The 26,658-nt window shown below is 41.7% G+C and overlaps 1 protein-coding gene across 1 annotated transcript in view; it reads right to left on the reverse strand.

Annotated features, from left to right (window-relative positions):
• sik3 (SIK family kinase 3) overlaps positions 1-26,658 on the reverse strand; it is a 78,754-nt gene that overhangs the window by 22,956 nt on the left and 29,140 nt on the right. Inside the window, exons 2-15 of the mRNA XM_036562881.1 lie at positions 18,347-18,463; positions 18,138-18,201; positions 16,745-16,906; positions 16,494-16,618; positions 15,460-15,583; positions 12,865-12,983; positions 12,127-12,237; positions 11,305-11,439; positions 10,428-10,499; positions 8,194-8,303; positions 6,913-7,066; positions 6,540-6,692; positions 5,982-6,055; positions 2,828-2,953 (exon numbers count right to left, since the gene is read on the reverse strand). Coding sequence (XP_036418774.1) covers positions 2,828-2,953; positions 5,982-6,055; positions 6,540-6,692; positions 6,913-7,066; positions 8,194-8,303; positions 10,428-10,499; positions 11,305-11,439; positions 12,127-12,237; positions 12,865-12,983; positions 15,460-15,583; positions 16,494-16,618; positions 16,745-16,906; positions 18,138-18,201; positions 18,347-18,463 — 1,646 coding nt within the window. The remainder of the gene's footprint in view (positions 1-2,827; positions 2,954-5,981; positions 6,056-6,539; positions 6,693-6,912; positions 7,067-8,193; positions 8,304-10,427; positions 10,500-11,304; positions 11,440-12,126; positions 12,238-12,864; positions 12,984-15,459; positions 15,584-16,493; positions 16,619-16,744; positions 16,907-18,137; positions 18,202-18,346; positions 18,464-26,658) is intronic.

The raw sequence follows: 26,658 nt of genomic DNA on the forward strand, positions 1-26,658 counted from the left end.
TGTGCTACTCGCACTACTCCAGAATGTGCAATACTCCAGAGCTCCAGAGCGTGCGCTACTCCAGAGTGCATGCTACTCTAGAGCTCCAGAGTGCGTGCCACTCCAGAGTGCGTGCCACTCCAGAGTTCCAAAGGGCGTGCTACTTGAGTGTGCGCTACTCGCCCTACTCCAGAATGTGCAATACTCCAGAGCTCCAGAGCGTGCACTACTCCAGAGTGCGCACTACTCACATTACTCCAGAGTGCGCACTACTCACATTACTCCAGAGTGCGCACTACTCACATTACTCCAGAGTGCGCACTACTCACATTACTCCAGAGTGCGCACTACTCACATTACTCCAGAATGTGCAAAACTCCAGAGTACATGCTCATCCAGAGTGCGCGCTACTTGCACTACTCAAGAATGTGCAATACTCCAGAGCTCCAGAGTGAGCGCTACTCACACAAATTCAAAATGTGCGATACTCCAGAGTGTGCGGTACTTGCGCTACTAGAGCTCCAGAGTGCGCACTACTCACACTACTCCAGAATGTGTGCTACTTCTGCTACTCCAGATTGTACGCTGCTCCACAATGCACGCTACTCCAGAGTGCACACTACTCGTGCTCTGCTCCAGAGTGCGCACTACTCGTGCTCTGCTCCAGAGTGCGCACTACTCCACTGCTGTTTGGATGAAGATCTCTGCAGTGCAGGCTGAGTGAGTTGAGTGTATTTGTTAGCCTGTGTTTGGGCAAAAGTTTGGGCACCGTCAGCCAAATTATGTCCAGTTGATTTTCTAAATAAATGCGTTCAACACATCATTTATGAAGAACTGATTCAAATACGACATCTTTCTGCACATTTCGGTGCCCAACCTGCTGAGTAACATATTGGAAAAAAAAAATAAAACAATATGCTGTAACTTTTTCACAGGCCACATTTTATGTTTTACTTTTCCCCCAAAATGTTAAATTCACTGAATAAACAGCCAGTTTGCACTAAAATGTGCGGAGGTGTGATCTCTGCATAGGATGTGATCACAAAGAAAATCAACAAAACACTGACCAGGGGCGCCAAAACTTTTGCATACAACAGTAGGTCTGGTGTTTCTGTAATATTTCTGTAATAACTGAGTCTGCAGCTCTACTCATTCTGCAGATACTCAGTAGAAGATCAGTTTATCAGCTGCTGTTTCATTTCAGCTTCTATTTTTAAATAAATAAATAAATAAATAAACTTCTATTTAGCGAAACTGTTTACAATCGAACACACTTCACATTACGCACGTTTGATGCGTTTCTCATGTGTCAATTTTGTAAACACGACCTCAAGGCTTCTGTTTCCATCAGGGCTTCTGTATTTTACTGATTTTTTCAAAATAAGAGTCCTGAGTCACATACTGTTCAAATGAAACGGTGAGTTATTTTCGATGGGAAAGTCGCAGATAAACAAATGAGGGGTCGGTAGTTTTAGGACGACCCCAAGAATTCAATCATGTCCAAGTTATGTAATCACAGATACAAGGAAATAACAGGAAATATTTCAATTACAAAATAAATTAACTATGAGTTCTGAATTGCTAATATTTCTATCAGTTACTCAACATTCGAGGATTGTACAGAATAATTATTTAATATTTCCACTGTCCAAAGAACCAGAACTTTCATTTTATACACTGATTGAAATGCAACTAAATCCAAAATATGAATATTCATAAACGAATTTAATATCCTGGAACTACAACATGAGCGCTAGGCTTGTTTGAAGCAATTATTACCCACCACTGCATTTACATTAAAGATCTACCTCTACATCTTCATAACAATCTACCTGGATGAGTTACAGCTCCCTCTTGTTTGTATCTGAAGAAATATGGAATTTGTAAAATAAAGAATATTTGGAATGTGAGTTTGGAGTCACTGATGGTTCTATGGAGCTTCAGTGTTGAAAACCATGGAGAGTTATTTATCCTTAAACCTTTATCTACTTATTTCACTTTAAATTCAGCGTTAGGGGCAGATACATTAAGCAGCAGTAAGTATGGATGTTGAACAGTAATAAGCTGTAGACTAAAAAATACACACGATTAGTGTTAGCCATGCTAGCAAGCTAACTGCACAACAGGTAACATTAAAGGGCCCAAATCCTATTTTTTTTGTCTTCTATTTTATTTTACAAAGTCCACTTACAGTGTTTTCTGAAAGTAAGTTAACAGAAAATAAGAATGCACTTCAATAAGCCACATTTCACCAATTTATACAAAATACAATTTCCACATTTTAATATATTTGAAGACACATAAAATATAAAATGTGCCCAAATTTTTTAAATTCAGGAAATAAACAGTAATTGTGCATTAAAAAGTTAAAATCTAAAGCTTACAAATCAACAAAACATGCAATCACGGTGAACGATCTCTGTTTTGATTGGCCGACCTGGCTTGTGCCTCAGGGCTGAAACACTCTCTATAACTTCAGTGTGAGTGGGCGGGGCTAAACTGCTGTAGGCTGAACAGGTGGCCGTATGCAAATGCGTTCGTTTTAAATGACATCACAAAAACAGCGAATTCCAAATGGGTAGCTTATTCTCCAAATATGGACTGTATGAGCGGGGTGGGGTGTGGGTGGGGTGTGGTGCGCGATGAAAGGTATGTTATTAACCTTTATCAAAACAAGACAAAAACAAACCAAAAAAGGAGGGAAAACTGAGGTTTTGGGCCCTTTAAAGTTTCCATGAACACTAACATGATCAGTAAAAGCCTCAGAAACACTGTAAGATCGTTCATGTTCAGCTCAACACCGTTAATAAGAGAATCTCGAGTGTGCGTTTGTGTTTGCGTCCCTCACCGTGAGTGTTCGGGGGTCCAGCCCCGCGGTCTCGCTCTCTGCGCCTCTGCCGAGAGCTCGGACGAGGTGTATCCTGAGCTCCCCGCGGTGTGTGTGGTGTGCCGCTTGGAGCTGTTCGCCAAGTACCTGCACCACGGGGGGGGCGGGAGGGAGACAGGAAGCAGCACGAATCAGCTCTCTGACTGGCCACGCAGCCGTCCAATTGGAAAAAACAGAACCCCTCCTTTGCTTTTAGCCCTTCTGTTCGTGTTATTTGTTTATAGCGAAGCTTAGTCACAAGCGAAGCTGTGAGAGGGTCAGAATTTGGCATTTTAGAGTGAAATTTGAAGAAAAAGGGGGGAAATTTTAATGAGAAGCCAGAACTGGATGGAATTAGGGCAGAAGAGATAGATAGATAGAAAGAAAGAGAGAGAAAGAGAGAGAGAGAGAGAGAGAGAGCGAAATACAGCGAGAAACCACGACAGCTAGGGGGCGCCAAAGCACCCCGGTGGCGGAAAGCGGTGCTGCAGCCTTTAGTACGCTCCCCGCACCCCACGACACCCAGCACAGCGAGCAGCTCCCAGACACCACCACCCACGAGAGCGCCAGAAGAACACGCACACGCCCGCAGAAAGCAGCCGAGGAAGCACTGCGTCCACAAGGGGGCGCACACAGCACCGCAAGCAGCTCTTACATTCATCAGCACCGTCTCCATTCACTCATCTCTCTCACTCTCTATCACACAAACACAAATCCAGAGGAAGTGCAGCAGGACGATTCCACACTCCACCATCTCCAGTCTAACCCTGATCTGGTTGTGTTCTCTTCTGACCTTCCAGCAAGAAGACAAACTGAGTCAAACTGAGTCAAAATCTGATTCAATTTGAGTCAAAACTTCAGTCAATTTGAATCAAACTGATCTTTCCATGCTTCACCATGTAGCTACTTCCACGTGGTTGGACAAGCTTCATAATACTGGGGGGGGCGTTTACTAGCCAGGTGGTCTTTTCTCTAAATATGAATTTGTGAATTTGTTTCAAAACAATGTTTCAAATTATCCAACAAATTTTAATATAAGACAAAAACACCACAAGTAAACACAAAAAGCGTGTGGTTTGGAGGTGAGGAAACCAGCCTTGTGACCAGAAGGTCGCCGGTTCGATCCCCCGAGCCGACAGTATGTGACTAAAGTGCCCTTGAGCAAGACACCTAAACCCCAACTGCTGCCCGGGGGCTGCGGATAGGGCTGCCCACCGCTCCGGGCAAGTGCGTTCACTGCTCCCTAGTGTGTGTGTTCACTAGTGTGTACATGGTGTTTCGCTGCATGGATGGGTTAAATGCGGAGGTGAAATTGCCCCACTGTGGGACTAATAAGGGTCACTTAACCTTAAATAATCATTCCATTTATTTTTAAAGATTTATTCTGAACCTATATCCAACACTCTTTTTGTAAAATTGCTTTAATTCAGCTACATTGGAGGGTTTTTTGCGCATGAACTGCCCGTTTAAAGTCTCACCACAGCACCTCAATGGTATTCAAGTCAAGACTTTGACTCGGCGCCTCCAAAACCTTCCATTATGTTTCAGATCATAGTATTTATAATAAGTGCCTTTGTTATGTGAAGCTTGCCCAACCTAGCAACAGTAGTTACAACAAATCTAAACTGTGGCCAGAGAGATCGATTTCATTTTCACTGAGCGAAAATCACTGCTGGTTCAAAAACACACTGACGGACAGCAGGAACGGCTGATCCACGAGCTGAATGTGCTACGGTGAAGTGTGGAATCACCCTCAGCGTGCTGCTGTTCGGACTCGTTTGGCCCGTCAGTTCGGTTCTGGCCAGCGGCGGACGGCAGAAGACGGAAAACATCCTTTGATTTCTTTCTCTTCCTGCAGAGCTGACGGCACAGCATTACTGCGGTTGAATCATTTAAAAAAAAAAAAACCTGCGTAACTGCTGTAATATTAAATAGGTTAAAAGGTTTCGGGGTTTTTTTGTATTTGAAGGAATGTACTGGCAAAAATAAAGACATTTTGGTAACACTTTCTATGAATGTCACCTTTGTAAGCATCTATAAACACATTCGTAACATGTTATAATGCATTCGTAAGACATTATAAACATAGCTATAAATATTTATAAAAATGCATTACACATTATAGCCATGTTTATTATACATTATGAATTGTACATTATAAGTACTGATCATAACAAATTATAAGAGCTCATAAGTCGTATTTGTCCGCTCTAAGTAAAGTGAAGCGTACTGTACTAAAGCCTCCTCCAGTGTTCAGAGTGAGGCTTCAAGTTGAAGTATTTACTGAAGGATTTACTGAAACACTAAAACATTCACAATAAAGCACTTTACTGGCTTCAAATGTCAGAGTTTAAACTAGAGCTGCCATCAGTGTTTTACCCAATGTGGGAAAGGTAATGTACACCACCGTTAGCTTGGTATTTGTCTTTACTTTACGCTCTCTAAGCTGGGACTGACTTCTTTGGCACTGACAGTATAACATGTTATCAACACTACTTATAATGCATTATATTAACAATTCATAACGTGTAATAAACATGGCTATAAAATGTAATTCAGTGTAATTCTTTTTTATAAATATTTATAACCATGTTTATAATGCCTTATGAATACATTATAACATGTTTTAAATGTGTTTATAGATGCTTACAGAGGTGACATTCATAGAAAGTGTTACCGACATTTTCTCACCATCTCCCCCAAAATGTGGTCAACCAGCCAGGACACGTTTGGTGCCTGAAACGTTTTTTGCTGCAGCTACGAGGCTAAAACTGACCAAACCCACCCTTCGTGATGGACACTACTACTGTTTTCAGCCATGCGACATACGCTTGTCCATGTTTATAGATGACGGTGTGTTATACAGTGTCAGAAATCATATAATCAAGTCTCCCAGTACTTGTTAGCTACACTAGCCTCATAGCTCCAGCGCTAAAAATAACTTCAGACACCCTACATGCCTCGGCTGATCGACTACATCTGGGGTACGGGAGGAAAATTTTAGAAATCTGAGCTTTCAAGAAAGTCTAACTTGTGCTAATGTCAACTGTGTGCATGCCAGCAGATCTGCAGGAAGAGACCCAGAGCCGATCGTCGACCCGCAAAAGCTGCGTTCATTCAAACAGCACAGACTCACCTCTGCACCGCCTCGGGGTCCGGCTCTCCGTCAGAACCTTCCTCATCCACCGGAGCTACAGCCGGGATGGGGTGCTGAAGAGGGGGAGACATAAGGGCACAACTAATCACACTGTTTTGCACAGATAATAGCAAGTAATCGCATTTGTCTTGCTTTGACAAAATCCATTTAAAAAAGCTGAGCATCTTGTTTACAGCTATGTGAGTGGGCAGAATGACCTTCATCAGGGATGTATTAACTAACAAATGTTTTACATTTAATAATTCAACAACTTCATTGTCATTTAATTTTAAATAAATAAATAATAAATAAATGAATGAATGAATTAAAACCACACAAAAAACAGCTGTTCGGGAAAAAGAGAACTGATTATGTCTAACATTATGCAAAATATATCAAATGAAAAAAAAAAACGAAAGATGAAAAAGGCCATTTTTATCAAAAGACCACGTGACTCGTTTAAATTGGTCAAATTTTAACAAAATAAAAATTCAGACTGAGGTCACATTACACGTGCTGCCTCCGTCTCTCTCAGCCCCACCAAACACCCTCACTCACAGGACTGGCGACGAGTGGGGACTGGCCCCGGGGCCTCTTGAGCATCTGCTGGGCGTGAAGCTGAATATTGGCCCCTCCGTCCGACGCTCGACGACCCAGCGGGCCCATCCCGTTCAACAACTGCAAAGTAGGGGGCTGCAGGAGAGACTGCTCCTACAGAACGGAGAGAGAGAGAATGAGCCTGAGTCTGTTCTACAGTTACTCATTAGGTTGAATGAATAACCGACTCTAAATGTAGGTATTGTGATATAAACTGAGTCTGTTCCACAGTTTCTCATTAGGTTGAATGAATAACCGGCTCTAAATGTAGGTATTGTGATATAAACTGAGTCGTCCTATTAATCCTGTAGAACCACAGTGGCAAATCACATACCTTGTACTCGAGCTGCTGTGTGGGCTGGAGGCTCTGAGTGGGCATGAACGCTGGGATGTGCGTCATGGTGGGGGGCAGCGGGGGGAATGGAGGCTGAGGGACTGCCCGTACAAAACCAGGGGCCAACTTCTGCAGCTCCTCCTGCATCTCCGCCCTGAGAAACATACACAGACAGATCAATATCTATATGAATATACATGTATATATACATACATACATACGTACATACATACATTCACATGTATATATATATATATATATATATATATATATATATATATATATATATAATGATAGCAGCAACATGCAAGATGGTTAGCAACACCTTAGCAATCGCCTGGGACACCATAACATGGCCTAGCACCTTAGCAACCACCTGGGATACCATAGCATGGCCTAGCACCTTAGCAACCACCTTGGCCACCATAGCATGGCCTAGCAACACCTTAGCAACAACCTGGGACCCCATAGCATGGCCTAGCAACACCTTATCAACCACCTGGGACGCCATGGCATGGCCTATCCACACCTTAGCAACCACCTGGGACACCACAGCATGGCCTAGAAACAACTTAGCAACAACCTGGGACCCCATAGCATGGCCTAGCAACACCTTATCAACCACCTGGGACACCAAAGCACGGCTAGCAAAACCTTAGCAACCACCTGGGACGCCATAGCATGGCCTAGAAACACCTTAGGAACCACCTAACATAACAGTAACAGCCTGGCAATACTCTAGCAACCACCTGGAAGTCTACTGCAATGGCCTAGTAACATCTTAGAAACCACCTGAGATAACACAGCAACATCTTAGCAACTACCTTGGACACCACTGCACGGCCTAGCAACACCTCAGCAACCCCTTGAGATAACACAGCCACAGCCTGCCAACACCTAAGTAACCACCTTGAAATTATGCATAGTAACTGCCTACCGACCACCTGGGATTCTATGGCACTGGCCTAGCAACACCTTAGCAACCACCTGGGATACCATGTGATCAGCCTGGCAACACCGTAGCAAATCTGGGATTTCAAAGCAACAGTTTTGTCAAGACGAGGTAAAGTTCATTCAGACTTTCCCCTTCCAGTTGTTTTTTTCACCCGTGGGTCATTTTTTCCTTCCTGCGGTCGACGATCATTAACTTTAAGTGAACACTCGAACTTCAAAATCAGTCAGAACACACATCTCTCCCCTCACCAACACCCACTGACACCAATATTCCATCTCTATTTATGACGACGATTACTTTGTCACTTCCCCCTGCTGACACAGTACCTGGGGTCCGGCACTCCCACGGTGTGGCGTCTCATGGACAGATACCGCGCCATGGCTTCTGGACTCGGCTCCTCCCCTTCATCACTGTCCAGTGCCATCGTCCCGTCAGGCTAAACACAACACAACACAAACAGTTAGAGGAGAACGTTTCTGTTTGTTTCATCTGCAGCAGATCCCAGTTCAGTGAATACATGAGGGTGTGTTTATCGGGACTGTGTGTGTGCGTGTGTGTGTGTGTGTGTGTGTGTGTGTGTGTGTGTGTGTGTGTTTGTTTTCAAGAAGCAGCACAGAGCTATCATAACAAATGTGTGTGAAGAGTGTGTGGTAAGTTGCCTGTCCACCAAAAACAAACAAACAAAAAAAATTACACTCGTACAAAAACTTTTTTCTGTTCTTATTTAAGTTCAAAGACCCAACTATGCAATATTTTAATTTTCAAATAATCTGTCAATCTCTGCCCTGCATATTCAAATGTTCTACAGGAATAAGAAACGAACAAAACATGTTTCACTTTAATAACTGAATGGGAAAAGACTTTTATTCTTACTGTTTTATATTTTACTGTTGTTATTATTATTGTTATTATTATTATTATTATTACTGTAAATGGTATTACAAGCCATTATTTTATTATTATCAGTGTTAATAATAATAATAATAATAATAATAATAATAATAACAATAAGAAGAAGAAGAATATTATTATTATTAATTATTATGTTAGCCTGACAAACTTTCAAACTAGAACCATTAAACTGTGACAGACTGTACAGCCTTTACAGGAACAGCGTGTTTGTGTTTTCGGTATTAAGTGCACATTTGTTTGTCTTTCAAACACAATGTTTTTCCAGAGAAAATTAATGTTGGATTATTGTGACATCATCCGAGCTGGATTTGAATATTCTCAACATTCCAACATTAATTTCCTATGGGAAAACACTGTGTTTGAACGCCGAGAGGCGTCCTTTATGACATCATCTGAGCTAGATTTGAATATTCTCAACATTCCAACATTAATTTCCTATGGGAAAACACTGTGTCTGAACGCTGAGAGGCGTCCTTTGTGACATCATCCGAGCTGGATTTGAATATTCTCAACATTCTAACACAACCTCTCACAATGACCCTCAGAGTTAAATATAGAATTACATATATACTAGCACACCTATATTAGCAACCACCTGGGACACCACTGCAATGGCCTAGCAACACCTTAGCAACCACCATTATCATTATTATTATTATTATTATTATCATTGTTGCAGTTGGTACTATTACTAGCTGTTATTATTATTGTTATTATTGTTGTTATTATGCGTAATTACTAGCTATCACTACTATTATTTTTGTGTTATTATAGGTATTATTACAATTATAGGTGTTATTACCAGCAAGTTATAAGAAGTGTTTCAGCCTGGATTTTTAAAAAAGGAGCACAGCCAATCAAAACAGAGCTCATTTACATATCGGACTAAAAGGTACAGTAACAAAGACGGCCTGTTACTATATTATTACTATTTATTATTATTATTATTATTATTATTATTGTTGGTACTATTACTAGATGTCATTGTTATTATTATTATTATTATTATTATTGTGCATAATGACTAGGTATCATTACTATTATTATTTTTTATGTGTTATTATTAGCAATTATTATAGGTGTTACTACTAGCAAGTTATAAGAAGTGTTTCAGCCTGGATTTTTAAAAAACGGAGCACAGCCAATCAAAACAGAGCTCATTTACATATCGATCCCTAGATACAGTAACACAGACGGCCTGTTTAACTGTAAGGGATAAAGAGAGGCTGGAAAACAGTGATGATTTTGGTGAATAAAGCCACTCAGAGGGAAACCAAAGCAGAAGGAAACGCGGGATATGAGCCCTTTAATTCTGCTTTGGCTGAGGCAGCAACGCTGGCTGAATTAAGTGAATCATGTCTGAGCAGTAAAACACATGCTGCGGCAGATTGTCCGGCGCCGTGTTTACAGAGCGAGCGCCGAGGTCAGGACGAGCTCGCGGGAGAAAGTAAACTGTGGAGGATTTCTCTCTTTTCTCCTCCTCCCACCTGCAGCAGCGCCGAGCCGCCACTGCGCACCGTTACGCAACCACAGCTCTCCAGGCAGGAGGAGCGAGACGGTGAGCAGTGAGGAGCCTCGACCTGCGGAGGGGCGCAGCGCCAAGACGCCACCACACGGGGGCAGCGTGGAGACCCCGCTCTCAACTCACCTCCACAATCTGGTTCTCCGGATTTATGAGCTGAACGTGAGGAACCGTCATACTGACAGTGTTACCCTGATCCTGAGAGAGAGAGAGAGAGAGAGAGAGAGAAAGAGAGAAAGAGAGAGCGCGCGAGAGAGAGAGAGAGAGAGCGCGAGAGAGAGAGAGAGAGAGAGAATACAGAGAGAGAGAGAGGGAGAGAGAGAGAGAGAGAGAGAGAGAATACAGAGAGAGAGGGAGAGAGAGAGAGAGAGAGAGAGAGAGAATATAGATAGAGAGGGAGAGAGAGAGAGAATAGAGAGAGAGAGAGAGAGAGAGAGAATACAAAGAGAGAGAGAGAGAGAATACAAAGAGAGAGAGAGAGAGAGAGAGAGAGAGAGCAGAGAGAGCGAGAGAGAGTAAAGAGAGACAGAGAAAAAAGAGAGAACATGTGAGACCAAGTCTGACCAACTGACCTGATCTTTAACCCTTAAAAGTCCAGAATAATGAATAAGTTAATTACATACTAATTAACAGTGATATTCACATTCAACACCGACAGACTCGAGTCAGCGCTTCTGACTCTCAGTGACAGATAATCAATATAAAATGATCAATAGCGCTGACCACGACTTCTAAAGCTTAACTCCGCTGAGTAGCAGGTCAGTCAGACCTTACATGAAAACACAAACTTCTCTGACCACCACAGTGACCAACAGTCTACAGCCCACCAGCAGCGCTCGCCTGTACGCGGCTCTGCGCTGCATACAGATGTGGACACATCAAACGCTGCTTTGAAGACTCCGGAGTGGCTCCTTCATGCATATTCATTTAGAGCGACAAAACAGCGGGCAGAACATCAAACACTTCCCCCAAACAACAGGCTGCCGGGGCAACAGGAGCGCACCTGCACGGCGTTGAGGGGGTAGCCAATGGGGCGCGGGGTGGGCGGAGACACGCGGAGAGTCTTGTGCCTCTTCAGCCTGTCCAGCAGCAGACTGTAGATGGCGCTGTAGTGATCGTATGCGTCAGTGTGCAGCGACTAGAGAGAGAGAGAGAAAGAGATTATGTATATATATACACACCGGCCACTTTATTAGAAACACCTGCCTTGTACTTCCACTAACTGGCCACTTTATTGGAAACACCTATGTTGTACTTCCACTCACTGGCCACTTTATTGGAAACACCTATGTTGTACTTCCACTAACTGGCCACTTTATTGGAAACACCTATGTTGTACTTCCACTAACTGGCCACTTTATTGGAAACACCTACCCTGTACATCCACTCACTGGCCACTTTATTAGAAACACCCATATTATTCTTCAGATGGTGGTCCATTCTCAGCACAGCAGTGACCCTGACCTGGTCGTGTGTGTGTGGTGCTGGTACGAGCGTATCAGACACAGCAGTGTTGCTGAAGCTTTTACACTCGTCAGTGTCACTGCTGGGTCAAGAGTGGCCAAAGTATCCGGCCAAGACTGGCTCTGTGGTCAGAAGCTGACCACTGATGAAGACACAGAGAATTACACAAACTACATCCACAGATGAGCTGCAGTCTCTAACTGTACATCAGCAAGTAGCAGAAGTGGAGCTACAGGAGAGGGGTTTCTGATAAAGTGGCCAGTTTCTCAATGTAGCCCCGAATAACTGACAGCAGTAACTGAATAACCCGTTCAGTGTAATAAGAGTTCGGGGGTTAACTGGAGTGTGTTTGCGTCGTCACCTGTAAGGTGCGCTCTCGGTCCAGTCCCATCTCAGACATGGCCATCAGGACCTGCTCGTTGATCAGTTCGGTCTCCCTCTCCGTCTTCACCTGCTCACATTCCGCTATCAACTACAACAGACAGACAGCTCTGTTTACTGTGTTTGATACATAATATAATATATACACACACATACATAATACATATATACATTATATATATCTATATCTACGCATATATATATATATATATATATATATATATATATATATATATACACACACACACACATATACACATATTATACACACATATATATGTACACACACATACACATATACACACACTAACAAATACAAATCCGCAGATATATATACTTAGTACTTAAATATAAACAATGCATATGGACCAATCATTACATATAGGTACTTTCTGAACGTGTGTGTTCTTGTAGTGCTACACTTGTGAGGACCCTGTGTCCTCACTATGATAGGACTATATGAACATTTTGCTCAAGTGAGGACATTTTGCTGGTCCTCACCTGAGCATGTGTTGTTTTCACCACAATTACTTTTTTTATTGAAAACTAAAAGAGCAGAAAAACTGCCTTTTGGATACTGAGATTAAGGTTAGGGTTATGTTTAGGTTTAGGTGTAGTATTATTTAGCTACAGTAACACAAAAATCAATAGAAACCTAGGGACGTCCTCATATGTATAGCAAGACAAACATGTCTGTGTGTGTGTGTGTGTGTCTCACCCTTTCAAACTCGGGGTCCGGGTCTCCCTGCTTCATCCACTTGTTCTTGCAGATCTGCTCCATGGTCAGCCTGCGACTGGGGTCCAATACTAACATGTGCCTGATCAGATACTCACAGTCTGAAACACACAACCAATAATAAACATCAGCAAGTGGGAAAATGACAACTGATACAGACGTGCAGGAGGCCTGTCCTAACACACTGCTTAGGACTGCGGGGTCACTTAGCCTGTAACGGTGGACAAAGCACTTAAAGTAGAAGTGCTATATTTACAGTTAAAGCAACAAAGACTTCATTTTAAATTCGGTGATATTCTAACTACGGTTATGATAATAAAATATATTCATTTGATTAACAAATTCTACCACAATGTGTGTTTTAAAAACAGATCAACTTTCCTGTTTATTAAAAAGGTTTTTACTTAGTGCAGTTTCAGTGACTCCAGCACTGGGCTGCCCAAAGTTAAGCCATGAGGACGTTTGATTGGGCACTGGCCACTTTTTTGGAAACACCTACCCTGTACATCCACTCACTGGCCACTTTATTGGAAACACCTACCCTGTACTTCCACCAGCTGGCCACTTTATTGGAAACACCTACCCTGTACTTCCACTCACTGGCCACTTTATTGGAAACACCTACCTTGTACTTCCCCTCACTGGCCACTTTTTTTGGAAACACCTACCCTGTACTTCCACTCACTGGCCACTTTATTGGAAACACCTACCTTGTACTTCCCCTCACTGGCCACTTTATTGGAAACACCTACCCTGTACTTCCACTAACTGGACACTTTATTAGAAGCACCTACCCTGTACTTCCACTAACGGGCCACTTTATTGGAAACACCTACCTTGTACTTCCACTCACTGGCCACTTTATTGGAAACACCTACCCTGTACATCCACTCATTGGCCACTTTATTGGAAACACCTACCCTGTACTTCCACTCACTGGCCACTTTATTGGAAACACCTACCCTGTACTTCCACTCACTGGCCACTTTATTGGAAACACCTACCTTGTACTTCCCCTCACTGGCCACTTTTTTGGAAACACCTACCCTGTACTTCCACTCACTGGCCACTTTATTGGAAACACCTACCTTGTACTTCCCCTCACTGGCCACTTTATTGGAAACACCTACCTTGTACTTCCCCTCACTGGCCACTTTATTGGAAACACCTACCCTGTACTTCCCACTCACTGGCCACTTTATTGGAAACACCTACCCTGTACTTCCACTAACTGGACACTTTATTAGAAGCACCTACCCTGTACGTCCACTAACGGGCCACTTTTTTGGAAACACCTACCTTGTACTTCCCCTCACTGGCCACTTTATTGGAAACACCTACCCTGTACTTCCACTAACTGGACACTTTATTAGAAGCACCTACCCTGTACGTCCACTAACGGGCCACTTTTTTGGAAACACCAACCATGTGCTTCCACTCACTGGCCTCTTTATTGACCCTTTCCCCACCACCATATCCAATGAGAGAACAGTCATTTTTATACTATATATTTCAGCACTATATATAACTAGGTTTATAGTATTATAGTAATTAAATATAGTGTAATATTTAAAAAAAGGAAAAATTACAAATCTCCTAAAAGCGATCAAAGCCCCCCAACTATATTAATTTTGGGCTAAACATGAGGGGATTTTTTTGCTTCTTTATTTATGCTATATTACACCTCACTGTATCACATATCATTCATATACTAATATAAGCAGCATTACATTTATTTAAATACTTACACATGTATTTCTCTCTTACTGAAGTCTGCTAATAACGTTTATATGACTTTACGCTCTAATAACACAAACCCCTCTTCAGCCCTTAGAATCGAACAGGCTGCGCATATAAGACTGATATATGCAAATGACCTCTGTTCTGATAGGCTCTGTATAACTTCAGTGTGAGTGGGCGGGGCTAAACTGCTGAGCATGCAGATATATGTAGATGTGGTTGTTTTGTGTGACATCACAAAAAAATCCCCCAAAGTCAGGACAATTCAGTTTTCCATAATACGTGCCCTTTAAAACAAGCAGGATATTTGCTCTAGTTTTAAGGTTCTGTGCAAGAACCAAGGTTTTCTGGGATGTTTCAGTACTGATATGTAAATAGTACTTAAAGGGGAGTTTCATGTACTTTGTCACATCATGTAATATTCTGTGCGTCACTCAGCTCATCCCTTTAACAGAATTCACAGGTCTGTGAAACCGCCTGCCCTCATATAACTGCCCCAAAAACGCTTTCAATTTTTCAACAGGTCCTCCCACCTTCAAGATGCATCATCAGGAGGGGGTTTTCTTAGTCTTTAACTGGAAAGTCTTACTCTGGAGACTTCCCGGGCTCAGCTGTAGGAGGTGAGTGGGCATGTTTACAGCAGATGTAGCAATGGTTACAGTTCTCATTGAGCCCAGAGTGTCCCTTCATCCATCCATTATTTTCCATAACTCATTATATAGTATATTACATACTTCTGTTAATTCTTATTAAAGTAATAAATGAATTTATTAACCAGGCTCCACAAATACCACGAGTATGTGTTTCAGTGGTTGTTTTCGACTGTGTGTTGTGTACCTGTGGACATGAAGAAGGGAATCCGGAACTTCCCGCTGAGGACTCGCGCTCTGAGGTTCTGCAAAGTGCTGCCGTCGAACGGGAGAGCACCACACACCAGCACATACAACACCACACCTAAGCTCTACGGTCAACACGGAGAAAAGGAAAAGGTATGAGAGACAGAAATATGGGTCCACGCAAGGCATTAGGGCTGAAGTCCGGCTGTAAGTTGCTAAAAAGGAAGCCGTGATTGTAGCCCTGCCACTGAAACACAACTGTTAAATGGCTTTTAATGAGGTTCCAAAGGTGTTCAGTGGGGCTGAGGTCAGGACTCTGTGCAGGCCACTGGAGTTCCTCCACAAACTCTGACACAAAGCTGGAAGCAGATAACTGTGTGAAATGTCACCCTTCACTGGAACTAAAGGGCCTGAAAAACAGCCCCAGCTCATCATCCCTCCTCCACCAAACTTTACTGTTGGCACTGTGCATTCTGGTTGGTAATGTTCTCCTGGCGTCCATCAAACCCAGATTCATCCATCAAACTGACAGATAGTGAAGCTGATTCATCTCTCCAGAGAACACGTTTCCACTGCACCCGAGTCCAATGGCGGCGCTTTACACCCCTCCAGCCGACACTTGGCATTGCACATAGTGATCTTAGGCTTGTGTGCAGCTGCTCAGCCACGGAAACCCATTTCATGAAGCTCCTGACACACAGTTCCTGTGCTGATGTTGCTTCCAGAGGCAGTTTGGAACTCTTTAATGAGCAATTTAACAGATGCACTGTGAGTTTAGGTGGTCTACTGCTTTGTGTCTGAGCCGTTGTTGCTCCTAGACACGCAATAATACCACTTATGGTTGTCTAGGGCAGCTCTAGCAGGGAAGAAATTTCACGAGCTGACTTGTGGCAAAGGTGGCTTCATGTGTCAGTGCCGTGTTTAAAGTCACTAAACTCAAAAATGTATCAATACTGTATCACATTTGATCTGATGTCATTTATAATGTGTTTCAAACCGTAGACCTGACTCAAGAATTGAAACTGGTCATCTTACCCATATGTCCACTTTGGGCCCGTCGTACTCTTTGCCTTCGAACAGTTCTGGAGCTGCGTACGGAGGACTCCCGCACCAGGTCTTCAACAACTGACCCCGAGAGAACATATTACTAAAGCCAAAATCTACAGAACGAGAGAAACAACAGAAAGTAAGGTTAGTTTTGTACTTTGTGTTCTTTTCCAAGTTCCTTTTTTAAAGCTTCACATCTGAGAAGTTCATAACTTCATCTCACTCTCTCTGGTTCTCACCTGCGATTTTGATGTTGAGGTTGTGGTCCAGCAGCAAGTTCTCGGCCTTCAGGTCGCGGTGGACGATGTTTCTGCAGTGACAGAAATGCACAGCCGCCACAATCTGCTTAAACTTCCGCCGAGCGTCCTTCTCCGCCATCCGCCCGTGAGCCACCAGGTGGTCTAACACAGACACAGTGGGAAGAGTTTAAGGCACTGTAATGTCACTCGATTCAAGCCGACTCAATTTGATTCTTTAGGAAACAACTAAATGCATCATGAAATCTTTGATTCTTCAGAAAATGATCAGCATCATAAATCCGAAATATTACCAGTCGATTCAATCTGACTGTGATATAACATAACATCACAAATATCACCACAGACAGATTTAATTTGATTCTTTAGTAAACGATTTAGTGCATCATGAAATCTAAAGTATCCTGAGTCGATTCAATTTGATTCTTTGGGAAAGGATTCAGTGCAAATCTCATGATACCACCAGAATTCAATTTGCTTTGATATTTTAGGAAGTGATTCAGTGCATCATGAAATCCTCAATATCACTGGAGCTGAATCGACCGATATTTCAGATTTCATGGTGCACTGAATCATTTCTTAAAGAATCGAATCAAATTGATTCAACCCCTGGTGAAACTGAAGATTTCATGATGCCTTGAATTGTCTCCCAACGAATCAAACCAGATCGATTTAGTGCATCCTGAAATCTTCAATATCACCAAGAGACGAATCAATTTGATTTTACTCTTTAAGAAATAATTAAGTGCACCATGAAATCTGAAACATCAGTCGATTCAATGTGACTCTTAACGAACTGACTCAGTGTCATGTGAAATCTGAAATTTCACCATGAGTCAGTTTGATTTGATTCTTCGCGAAACAATTTAATGCGTCATAAAATCTCAAAAAACGATTCTGTAATAAATGATTCGGTGCTAATTTTACTATGAACCCACTCAATTTGATTCTTCAGGAAACAATTCAGTGAATCATGAAATTTCAAGTCTCACCATGAGTTGATTCAATTTGATTTTTAGGAAAAGATTCAGTGCATCAAAAAATCTGAAGAATCACCACGAGTCAATTCGATTAGAACCTCAAACTTCATAACGATTACATAAGAAACGATTCAGTTCATGAAATTCTTAAATAAAAGTAAAGATGTTTTTAGAAAAGCATGAATAATTAGCCAGCTGTCCCTTTGATCCCCATCAGCTGCACTTATACGTAAGATAATGTAACATATGTACTTCACAGCGATAACTCTACACTCCTCTAAGGGTTAAAGCTGGAGCGCAGAGTGAAAGAAAGAAAGAGGTGATTGTGGGAAGAAAACAATGGAGAAAATCTGTTATGTCAGTGGATGAGGAACATCTACTAAATATAGCCTTACCGAAGATTTCTCCACCGCTGGCGTACTCCGTTACTAAATATATCATCCGTTCTGTTTCCATCACCTGGAATATGAACACACACAAAATCAGGGCTGCGCTCGGCATGTTTGGCTAATAATGTTACTGCCTGTCAGTATCAGCCCCCCAAAAATGACTGACAGGGAGGCTGGACCAATGAGCAGTGAGATATAAGGGGTGGGGGCGTGACCTGGTAGAGGCGAATGATGTGAGGGTGCCGCAACATCTTCATTATCTGAACCTCCCTGAAGATCTTCTTCAGGTTCTCGTCGTCCAGCTGCGTCTTGTCCACGATCTTAATCGCCACCTGGGAGAGCGAGAGAGAGAGCGAGAGAGAGAGAGAGAGGAGAGAGTTAATGTCATTTAAAAAAAGCCATTTTCCATCTACAGAATTGGCCCAAGAACACCTAGAACTTGAAAGCTCTTCAGAAAAAAAGCAGTTATTCGAGTGTGGGCGTGTCCATAGCACAAGCCCCGCCCACTCAACTCTAATACGCTCTTCTACTGTCTCACATTTCATCAATTCTTCCCCTCAAATCTTTGTTTTTTTCCATACTGTATAAAATCATTAATCCATAGCTAAAACAGCAGTAAATGGTAAAGGGAAATTCCACCCATTTTTCAAAATTTCCACATTGAGCAGTTAAGACGTAAACAGAGTGGTTCAGAGTGGTTTGGTGTGAAACACACTGTTCTAGATAAACTTACCGAGTCAGAACGGTTCACAGTGGTGGTGATAGGGACCAGACGTCCACCTCTAAAAGCTCCCTCACAGAAAGTTACTACATGAAATGGTTATGAATTCACTGCCTGATGTCTGAGACACTGTTCCATGAATATTCTGGCCTAAAACAGTTTCAAGGCAAAATAGTCCTTAAAGAAAACTTACTATTTCAGATTTTCCACTATTTTCCATCATCAACATTCCATATAAACTCAGAAGACTCGTGTAGGTTCACTGGTGGTTCTGGATAGTAAATAAAATGTCTATATTTGTGTTGTAGTCATGGCGACCCCTGGTTCCTATCACCACCACTGTAAAGACATCTGAACCATTTCACACCAAACCACTCTGAATCTCTTTGATTGTAGAAATGTTGAAAAATTAATGGAATTCCTGTTTGAACCTTCAACCTTTTGTCTATTTGTCCATTCGTTCCATTTCTTGGTAGCTGTGCATCAAAGTGCACAGGAAATGATGCAAACTTGACACCAAGCATGTAGAACTACTCCCTCAACCTAAAGCGAGCACTGGATCTGGAATCAAGGCTGACCGTACCACAGTCCGACAAACAGACCCATCCCAACCACAGTATCCAACCTCAGCTCACAGCCAAGGGCCACACTATTCAACACCCAACACTCAGAGTCATTTCATACCTCTAAAGACACAGCAAAACAACTACAAACGCTCTCCAGTGTGGTGACCTCACTGTTCATAAATACTGTTTTTCATAATCTTACACTGTATTTAAATGCTGGTCTACCGTCTTGCGCCTCGTTAATGGCCACTATTTGATCTTTAAAGCGTTCTGAATGCATTCTACAGTTTCTAATAGTGCAAATTTTGTTTGAACTTCTGTTTTTCATCATACGTTAACAGACACTACAAGCATTCAGCGTATAACATCAGCATAACATCTGGCTTATTCTACCGCTGCAGCCGCCAGCGCAAGTTGGACAAGTAGGGCTCTTGGCGAAACAGTCACTGCGGTCAGCAGAAGGTCAACACCAGCTTTGACCGGATTTTTAAAAATAAGGAAATATCTGGTTTGCTGCTGACCGTCTACCGCCAATGTGGGGGCAGGCGAATATCCCGATACTAGGGCTGCTCGATTATGGCAAAAATCATAATCACAATTATCGTGGTCAAGATTGAGATCATGATATGTTCTCAATACTGACAAACATCATGATTTTACTGACCTTTTAGAAAACTTATATTTTTAACAGTGGATTTCCTTCAATTTTAAATATAATTCAACTGAAAAACATAAATAAATAAGGAAAAGGGATAGGCTGGATTTACAGCACAAAACATTGCTGTGAAACTGAACGCGGCACAATAATCGCTTTATCTTGACTGTCGTTTTCATAATCGCTGGAACCCAAAATCGAAAATACAATTCGATCAATCGTCCAACCCTACCTGGTACTTTTTCATGATGCACAACACGTATCACGATATTCTGACAGAGACTAAATGCTCAAAACTCAGACTCAAAACTCTGAGCACAACAATCTCCATTCAGCGTTTCACACACTGCACTGCTATGAATCCAATTAAACCAGCCCAATTATGCTCTCTATATCTCTCGTAATGAAACAGTAAAGTGCTCGGACACACAATATGCTCAGAAAAGTGTATCGTTGATCATGATACCAAAATTTAACCACAATAACCATAAAATCTCATCATATCGCCCGACTTTAAAACACAGCATAAGACGTTACAAGCTAGCGACTTTAAATCTGAGCCCAAAACTACATACAAAGTGAAGGTGATTCCAAGGAAAGGATTAATTCCAAATATAAACTCTTTAATTGTAAAATACTTCATGCTAATTGGCACCTTCGACAGCTGCACTGAAGTAAAGAGAAGCTGCTTTGAACAATGTAAAATAGAAGGTAGTTTAATCTTCACCGTTATTACTAAAATACGGTAAATACTTAAAATAGTGAAAAAGCCTGTGAGAGGGTGTGTCCGAACTTTCGACTGGTACTGTATGTATGCACAGTAGTACGCAAGTTTGGGCGAATAACACGTATTTACGGTTGATTTTAAAAGTGGAAATAAGTTTACAAATTCTCTACAAAGAACATACACTTGCATATTTAAACGCACAATTACTGTTTATTTACTATAATTTAATATACTGAAAAAACAAATAAAACACATATACTGGCCTGTGAAACACATAAAATATGCCATAACGTCATGTTTTATTTGTCTTCCTCAAATATTCATAGAAATTATGCACTAAAACTTGCAGGAAAACGTCATATGTAAGTGTGTTCTCTGTAGATGATGTGTTTCTATTTAATTTCAATTGGAAAATCAACAAAACAAGTCATCTGACCAATGGGAGCTGAAACTTTTGCATGCGACTAAAAGGATATATGTACAGTTTTAGGTACCTGAGAAAAAATGACAATTAAAATGCTGTTTGTTTGGGCAGTAAGTGGTCATTTGCACAGAAAAACACTAATTTCGCATAATATTTAGTATTGATTGTCAAAAGTGATTTTATGCATGTCAATATGTTTGTTTAGCCATTTCCAAACATCTCCTCATGCCAGACAAGTATGTACTGTAGTTGTCATCCAGAACCTGGTTTGACTGATTAAAAATGCAATTTTATAATTTTATATTTTTACAATTTCTTTTCCTTATATTTTAAATTCAGAAAATAAATGGATTAAAATTGTGTATAAATGTCATATTTAAGTTTGTTCCATGTAGACATTTTGTTAACTTCTTTTTGCTTATAAGTCAAAAGAACTTATTGTGCCATCCTGCCGCCATCCGTGACTGGAAGTCCAGGAGTTCAGAGTTGTTATCCTGTCTCTACGTGGCTCGGATGATTCTACCCACCAAAGAGCTCAGGTTTTGTTTCAACTGTCCACAGCATCTGATTTCAAAATGCCTCGGCTTATCTAAGTGTTGTGTTGCATACTTTAGATGTTGACTTTTGGTTTGACATCACAGTTAAGGTCAAGTTCTGATGACCCTGCCATGTAGATGTTTGTGCAACAACCCTGAACAGTGGGTCACTGCATCACTACTGCTGTGCCGTCCATATCTTACAATATGTCCTTGGCAGTGATGTGGGGGTTTTGCTTTGCACAACTGACCAGTTCCGTAAACTTCCCTTTCTAAACAGTAAAATGACCGCAGCCATCCACGGCCGGGAGTCCAAGAGATCAAATTGTCCCCCCTCGGCCCACCATCACTCAGCATGATGTTAGCCATTAGTTAGCTAATGTAACAGAATTAGCAGCTAGCGCTCTCCTCCAAGCGTGTTGGACTCCAGTGACGTTGCGTTAGCAGCAGTTTGCAAAGATGTGGTGGAGATTCGCGTGTCTTGGGGGAAGCATGTTAGCCTTCACTCTACCAGCTTGGTAGCATCATGTGATCAGAGGAGACCTAGTTAGCGGGGCGAGTTGTCCATGACTAACACTGGGGAGAAAATTGGGTAAAAATGAAGCTCTAAAAAAAGAAATTCTTTTTACATATTTTTATATTTATTTGCATTTATTCTAAAGTTAAATTCACTGTTGAGAATAGTTTTAAATAGGGACGGGCAATATGACCATATATATCGTTATCGTGATATATTATGTCAATACACTATGCTTTTCTGAATAAGCCATGTATACGGTCAGCAGTTACAAAACCGACCAACTGCTGACCAAATGTTTTATTATAAAGAGAGAAAATTTAGTCCCATTGAACTGGATTTAGTGCAACACAACATGACAAATACTGAATAAAAATCACTATGTTCAATTTTTGATATTTTTTTTTATGTAGCACTACTGGCTCTTTTTACTCTCTTCCAACTGATCAGATGTCTGAAAAAATGAATATCGTGTATCATGAAAATCTCATGAAGTATTGCAATATTATATTTCTGCCAGATCGCCCACCTCTAGTTATAAACTCCACGGCTAGGTGCCTAAGATTTCTGCACAGAACTTTATGTACGTTTTTATGTACTGGTAGGACTGCAAATGTTACGTAAGTGCTGGGAAAGAGAATAAAGGATTGGTGGAAGTGAGCTGTTCGGATGAAGCCGGAAAAAACACATTTATCCCCCCCTTATACACTACAGATCATTAAGAGATTGAAGCGAGATAAAGACAGAAAGGGCCTGTGAGGGTTTGTGTGTTAAAGAGTCTGTTTGTTCACACAAACAGTGATCTTTGTAGAGGCAGGAGGAGGGATATGTTTTGGTTAAAGGGGTGGATAATATGGTAAAAACACACAAGATACATGAGACAGTTGCACAAATTTGGGCAAAATTACACATTTTGTTTGAAAAAATGTCAACATCAATTCTGTATGGAACCTGAATATGACCTATGGCTGAAATTTATAATGCACAATTATTATTTATCTGCTGAATTTAATATATTGGAGGGGAAAAAAATGTAGTATGTGCATAAGTTTGAGCACCTTTTAGTCAGTATTCAGTAAGACTCCCTTTGGTTTAACGTTTCTTGCAGCCAGTCTTTCCTTTCCTGATTTAAGAATTTTTTTCCACTTTTCCCTGAAATAAACTTCTAGAAATGTTTATTGGTTTTGAATGCATGTCATGTTTGAGATCTACCCACAAATGTCTGGTTAGATCTAAAAACCTTAGCCTTTCATTTCTTGGAGTATTTCAAAGTTGATTTTGATGTATGTTTTGGATCATTGTCTCGTTATAATATCCAAGCTCTGAAGTCCTTCTTCAGTTTCTTCACTGACTCTGGGACATTACCTTCCAGGATTCATATTCAAAAGGCTGAAAACCCACAGTTTCACATATTGAAAGAAAACAATAAAATATGAAACATGCCAAATTTTTATTTCCCTCCGCTCTTGCCCCCAAGCCCATAGAATAATAGAAACAACTGCATGTTTTACAGTTACCAAGGTGTTCCTTTCATCAAATGCTGATACTTTTTTGTGATGAAACTACAGTTGAAAATAACTTCTGATGACCCTTCCATTACTATTTAAATGCCAGTTAAATCTTGCTGTAGGTCTTTAGCAGTGATGTGGGGGTTTTGCTTTGCATGCCTGTCCAGTCTGCATACAGATTTTTCACAGATTTTTCTAGGTCCACCGACACTGCATCAACTTTTACAGTTCTCTTTTCTGTTCCTCATGACATTTCAAACAGCGAAGATTTACAAGAAGGAAGTGCTTTTATCTTTAGGGAGTGTTCTCTTGATTTGTAAGAGTCAATGTTTTTCAGACCTTTCAGTTTCGGAGTGAACTGTTTAGATGAGCCCATATACATCGGTTTCAGGCTTCTTCGTCTACCAGTAATCAGTTTCAAAACTTTTGCCCATGCCACGTCCTCTTTTGTTTTTTTGTTTTTTTTATAAGTTAAATACATTACAATCAGGAACTACATGGTAAAATTAAAAAAGGTCCTGCATGTTGAGATCGTTTTGTTTCACTTAGAAATAAAAAAAAAAAACAAATTAACTGTGGATGCTCAAACTTTTGCATTCCATTTTCTGCTTGAGCCCCCCAGCAGCACTGCTGTGTCTGATCCACTCGGACCAGCGCAACACACACTAACACGGCACCACCATGTCAGTGTCACTGCCGTGCTGAGAATGATCCACCACCCAAATAAAACCTCCCCTGTGGTCGTCCTGTGGGGGTCCTGACCACTGAAGAACAGGGTGCAGAGAAACAGACAGACTCCATTCTGTGACAGTAGAACTACAAAGTGCTCCTATATGGTCAGTGGAGCTGATAAGATGGACAATGAGTGTAGAAACAAAAAGGTGTACTTTATGAAGTGGCCGGTTGGTGTACAGCCCACTCCAAAGCCCACCTTTACACATCAGTGCTGCTCTACTTGTTACCTTAAGTCTCCAACCACACAGTCCCACGTTTATACGTCCCTTTGTTTGGTCACAGCAGAGAGCACGGACACCGTGGAGGCCACAGTGCCGAGTCGTGTGGGGGAAAATTAGACCCTCCAAAGGAAAACGCAACACCTTTATGGTGGCACTGCAGGTTTTCCAAGTGTTCATGTGCGCCTACGTCCACGCTGGAGATGACCGTTATACAACGGGGCAGCAGTATCTGCAGTCGTGCTGCCTCATTGTGCTCTCCGGTGATATTTTTAGCCTCTGTTGCGCTATTATTGGCACTGGCACCTGTCCAACAGAGCTGCTGATGTAATCACTTTGCTCTGTGTGCCCAACATCTGGACACACATACACTACACTACGCTAAAAGTGAATGGAATCCTGACCGCCGCGCTCATCTGGAGTACACGGAGTTCTTGGCAAATGCAAATGGACCCAAAATAAGCAGACTCTAACAGCGGCCCTATAAAAACATCACCAGCTGGCAGAGAAGACTGATAACACACACACACACACACAGGCCGAGAGATACAACTCTAACACGAGCCTCAGTTCACCGGGACAGCAGGTTACCTAACCGAGGGAAAGTGAGGAGAGAACAAAACAAAACAAGCACAAAAAACCCACAAAATAAAAGTGATGTGTTCACATAAAAAAAGGTTTTCTGCAAACGTTAATGCACTGTTACTTCACCTTACTGCACTTAAAAACACAACGTAAATGAAACTACGTTCACATTACAAGCCTCATTTCTCAAATCCGATCTCTGACGCGATGGTTCACACTCGTAAGTGACTCAAATCTGTCATTAATGTGACGAACCGGCATCCTGAAATGACCCACATGAGCTCATCCTACTCAGTAACGTCACGTGAATGAATCACGTTCATCATCAGCACAAACTAACGAGCAGAACGAGCTTCGCTGAGAAGATGATTAACTCTGATCAGCTCTCAGCTTCATTATTAGAGCGAGACGAAGGAGAAAAAGGTGAGATGAGCTCCTTTTCCACCGTTTACAGGCTTTAGCTTCTGTTCGGCGCTGCTGCCATGGTAACGCTGAATGATGGCGCATGCACAGTGGAAAAAAAGCACATGAATTCCGATCTGAGCGTCACATTAAGGTCACATGGCCACGAATCGGATACGTATCCGATCTAGGACCACATATGAAAGTGACTAAGGTTGGATTTGAAAAGATCAGATGTGCACACAGCTCTGAAAACATCAGATCTGAGGCACATTAGGGCAAAGAATCAGATTTATAACAACCTGGTAATGTGAATGTGGCCTAACTATCAGTTGGGAAAGTTTGGACGCTACTAAGTCCGTACTTGGTAACACATTCTTTGGCAGACACCACAGCTTGCGAATGCTTTTTGTAGCCAGCTAGGAGTCTTTCAGCTCTTGTTTTGGGAATTGTCACCCACTCGTCCTTGCAGAACGCTTCTAGTCCTGCGATATTTGTGGGCCTTCCTGCGTGCCAAGTAGTTCATAGTGGATTTTGGACCACTGTCCTGTTGTAGAAGCCTCTTTTTAGCTTCGGTTTCTTGGCCGACTGTGTCATATTTGCTTCCAGAACTTGTTGATACTTTGCAGAATCCATTCCTCCATCTACCCGTGGAAACCCACACCACAGGCTGCCACACAACTCCAAAGCAGAACAGATTGGCCACCATGTTTAACAGCTGGCAAGGTGTTCCTTTCATCAGATGCTGCTCCTTCTGTTTCTCCAAAGTTACCTTTGGTGACTGTGGCTGAAGAGGTCCATTTTCACTCCATCAGTCCACAGCACTTGTTTCAAGTTCAAGTTTCATGTTTTCTTGCTTTGTTTTAGTATAATCGCTGCTGTCAGAAGAAAACCTTGTATCTCCATTTTTGACAATTTTCAGTTTTTGACATA

The sequence above is a fragment of the Colossoma macropomum genome, unplaced genomic scaffold (assembly GCF_904425465.1).
Source record: "Colossoma macropomum unplaced genomic scaffold, Colossoma_macropomum, whole genome shotgun sequence".
NCBI lineage: Eukaryota > Metazoa > Chordata > Actinopteri > Characiformes > Serrasalmidae > Colossoma > Colossoma macropomum.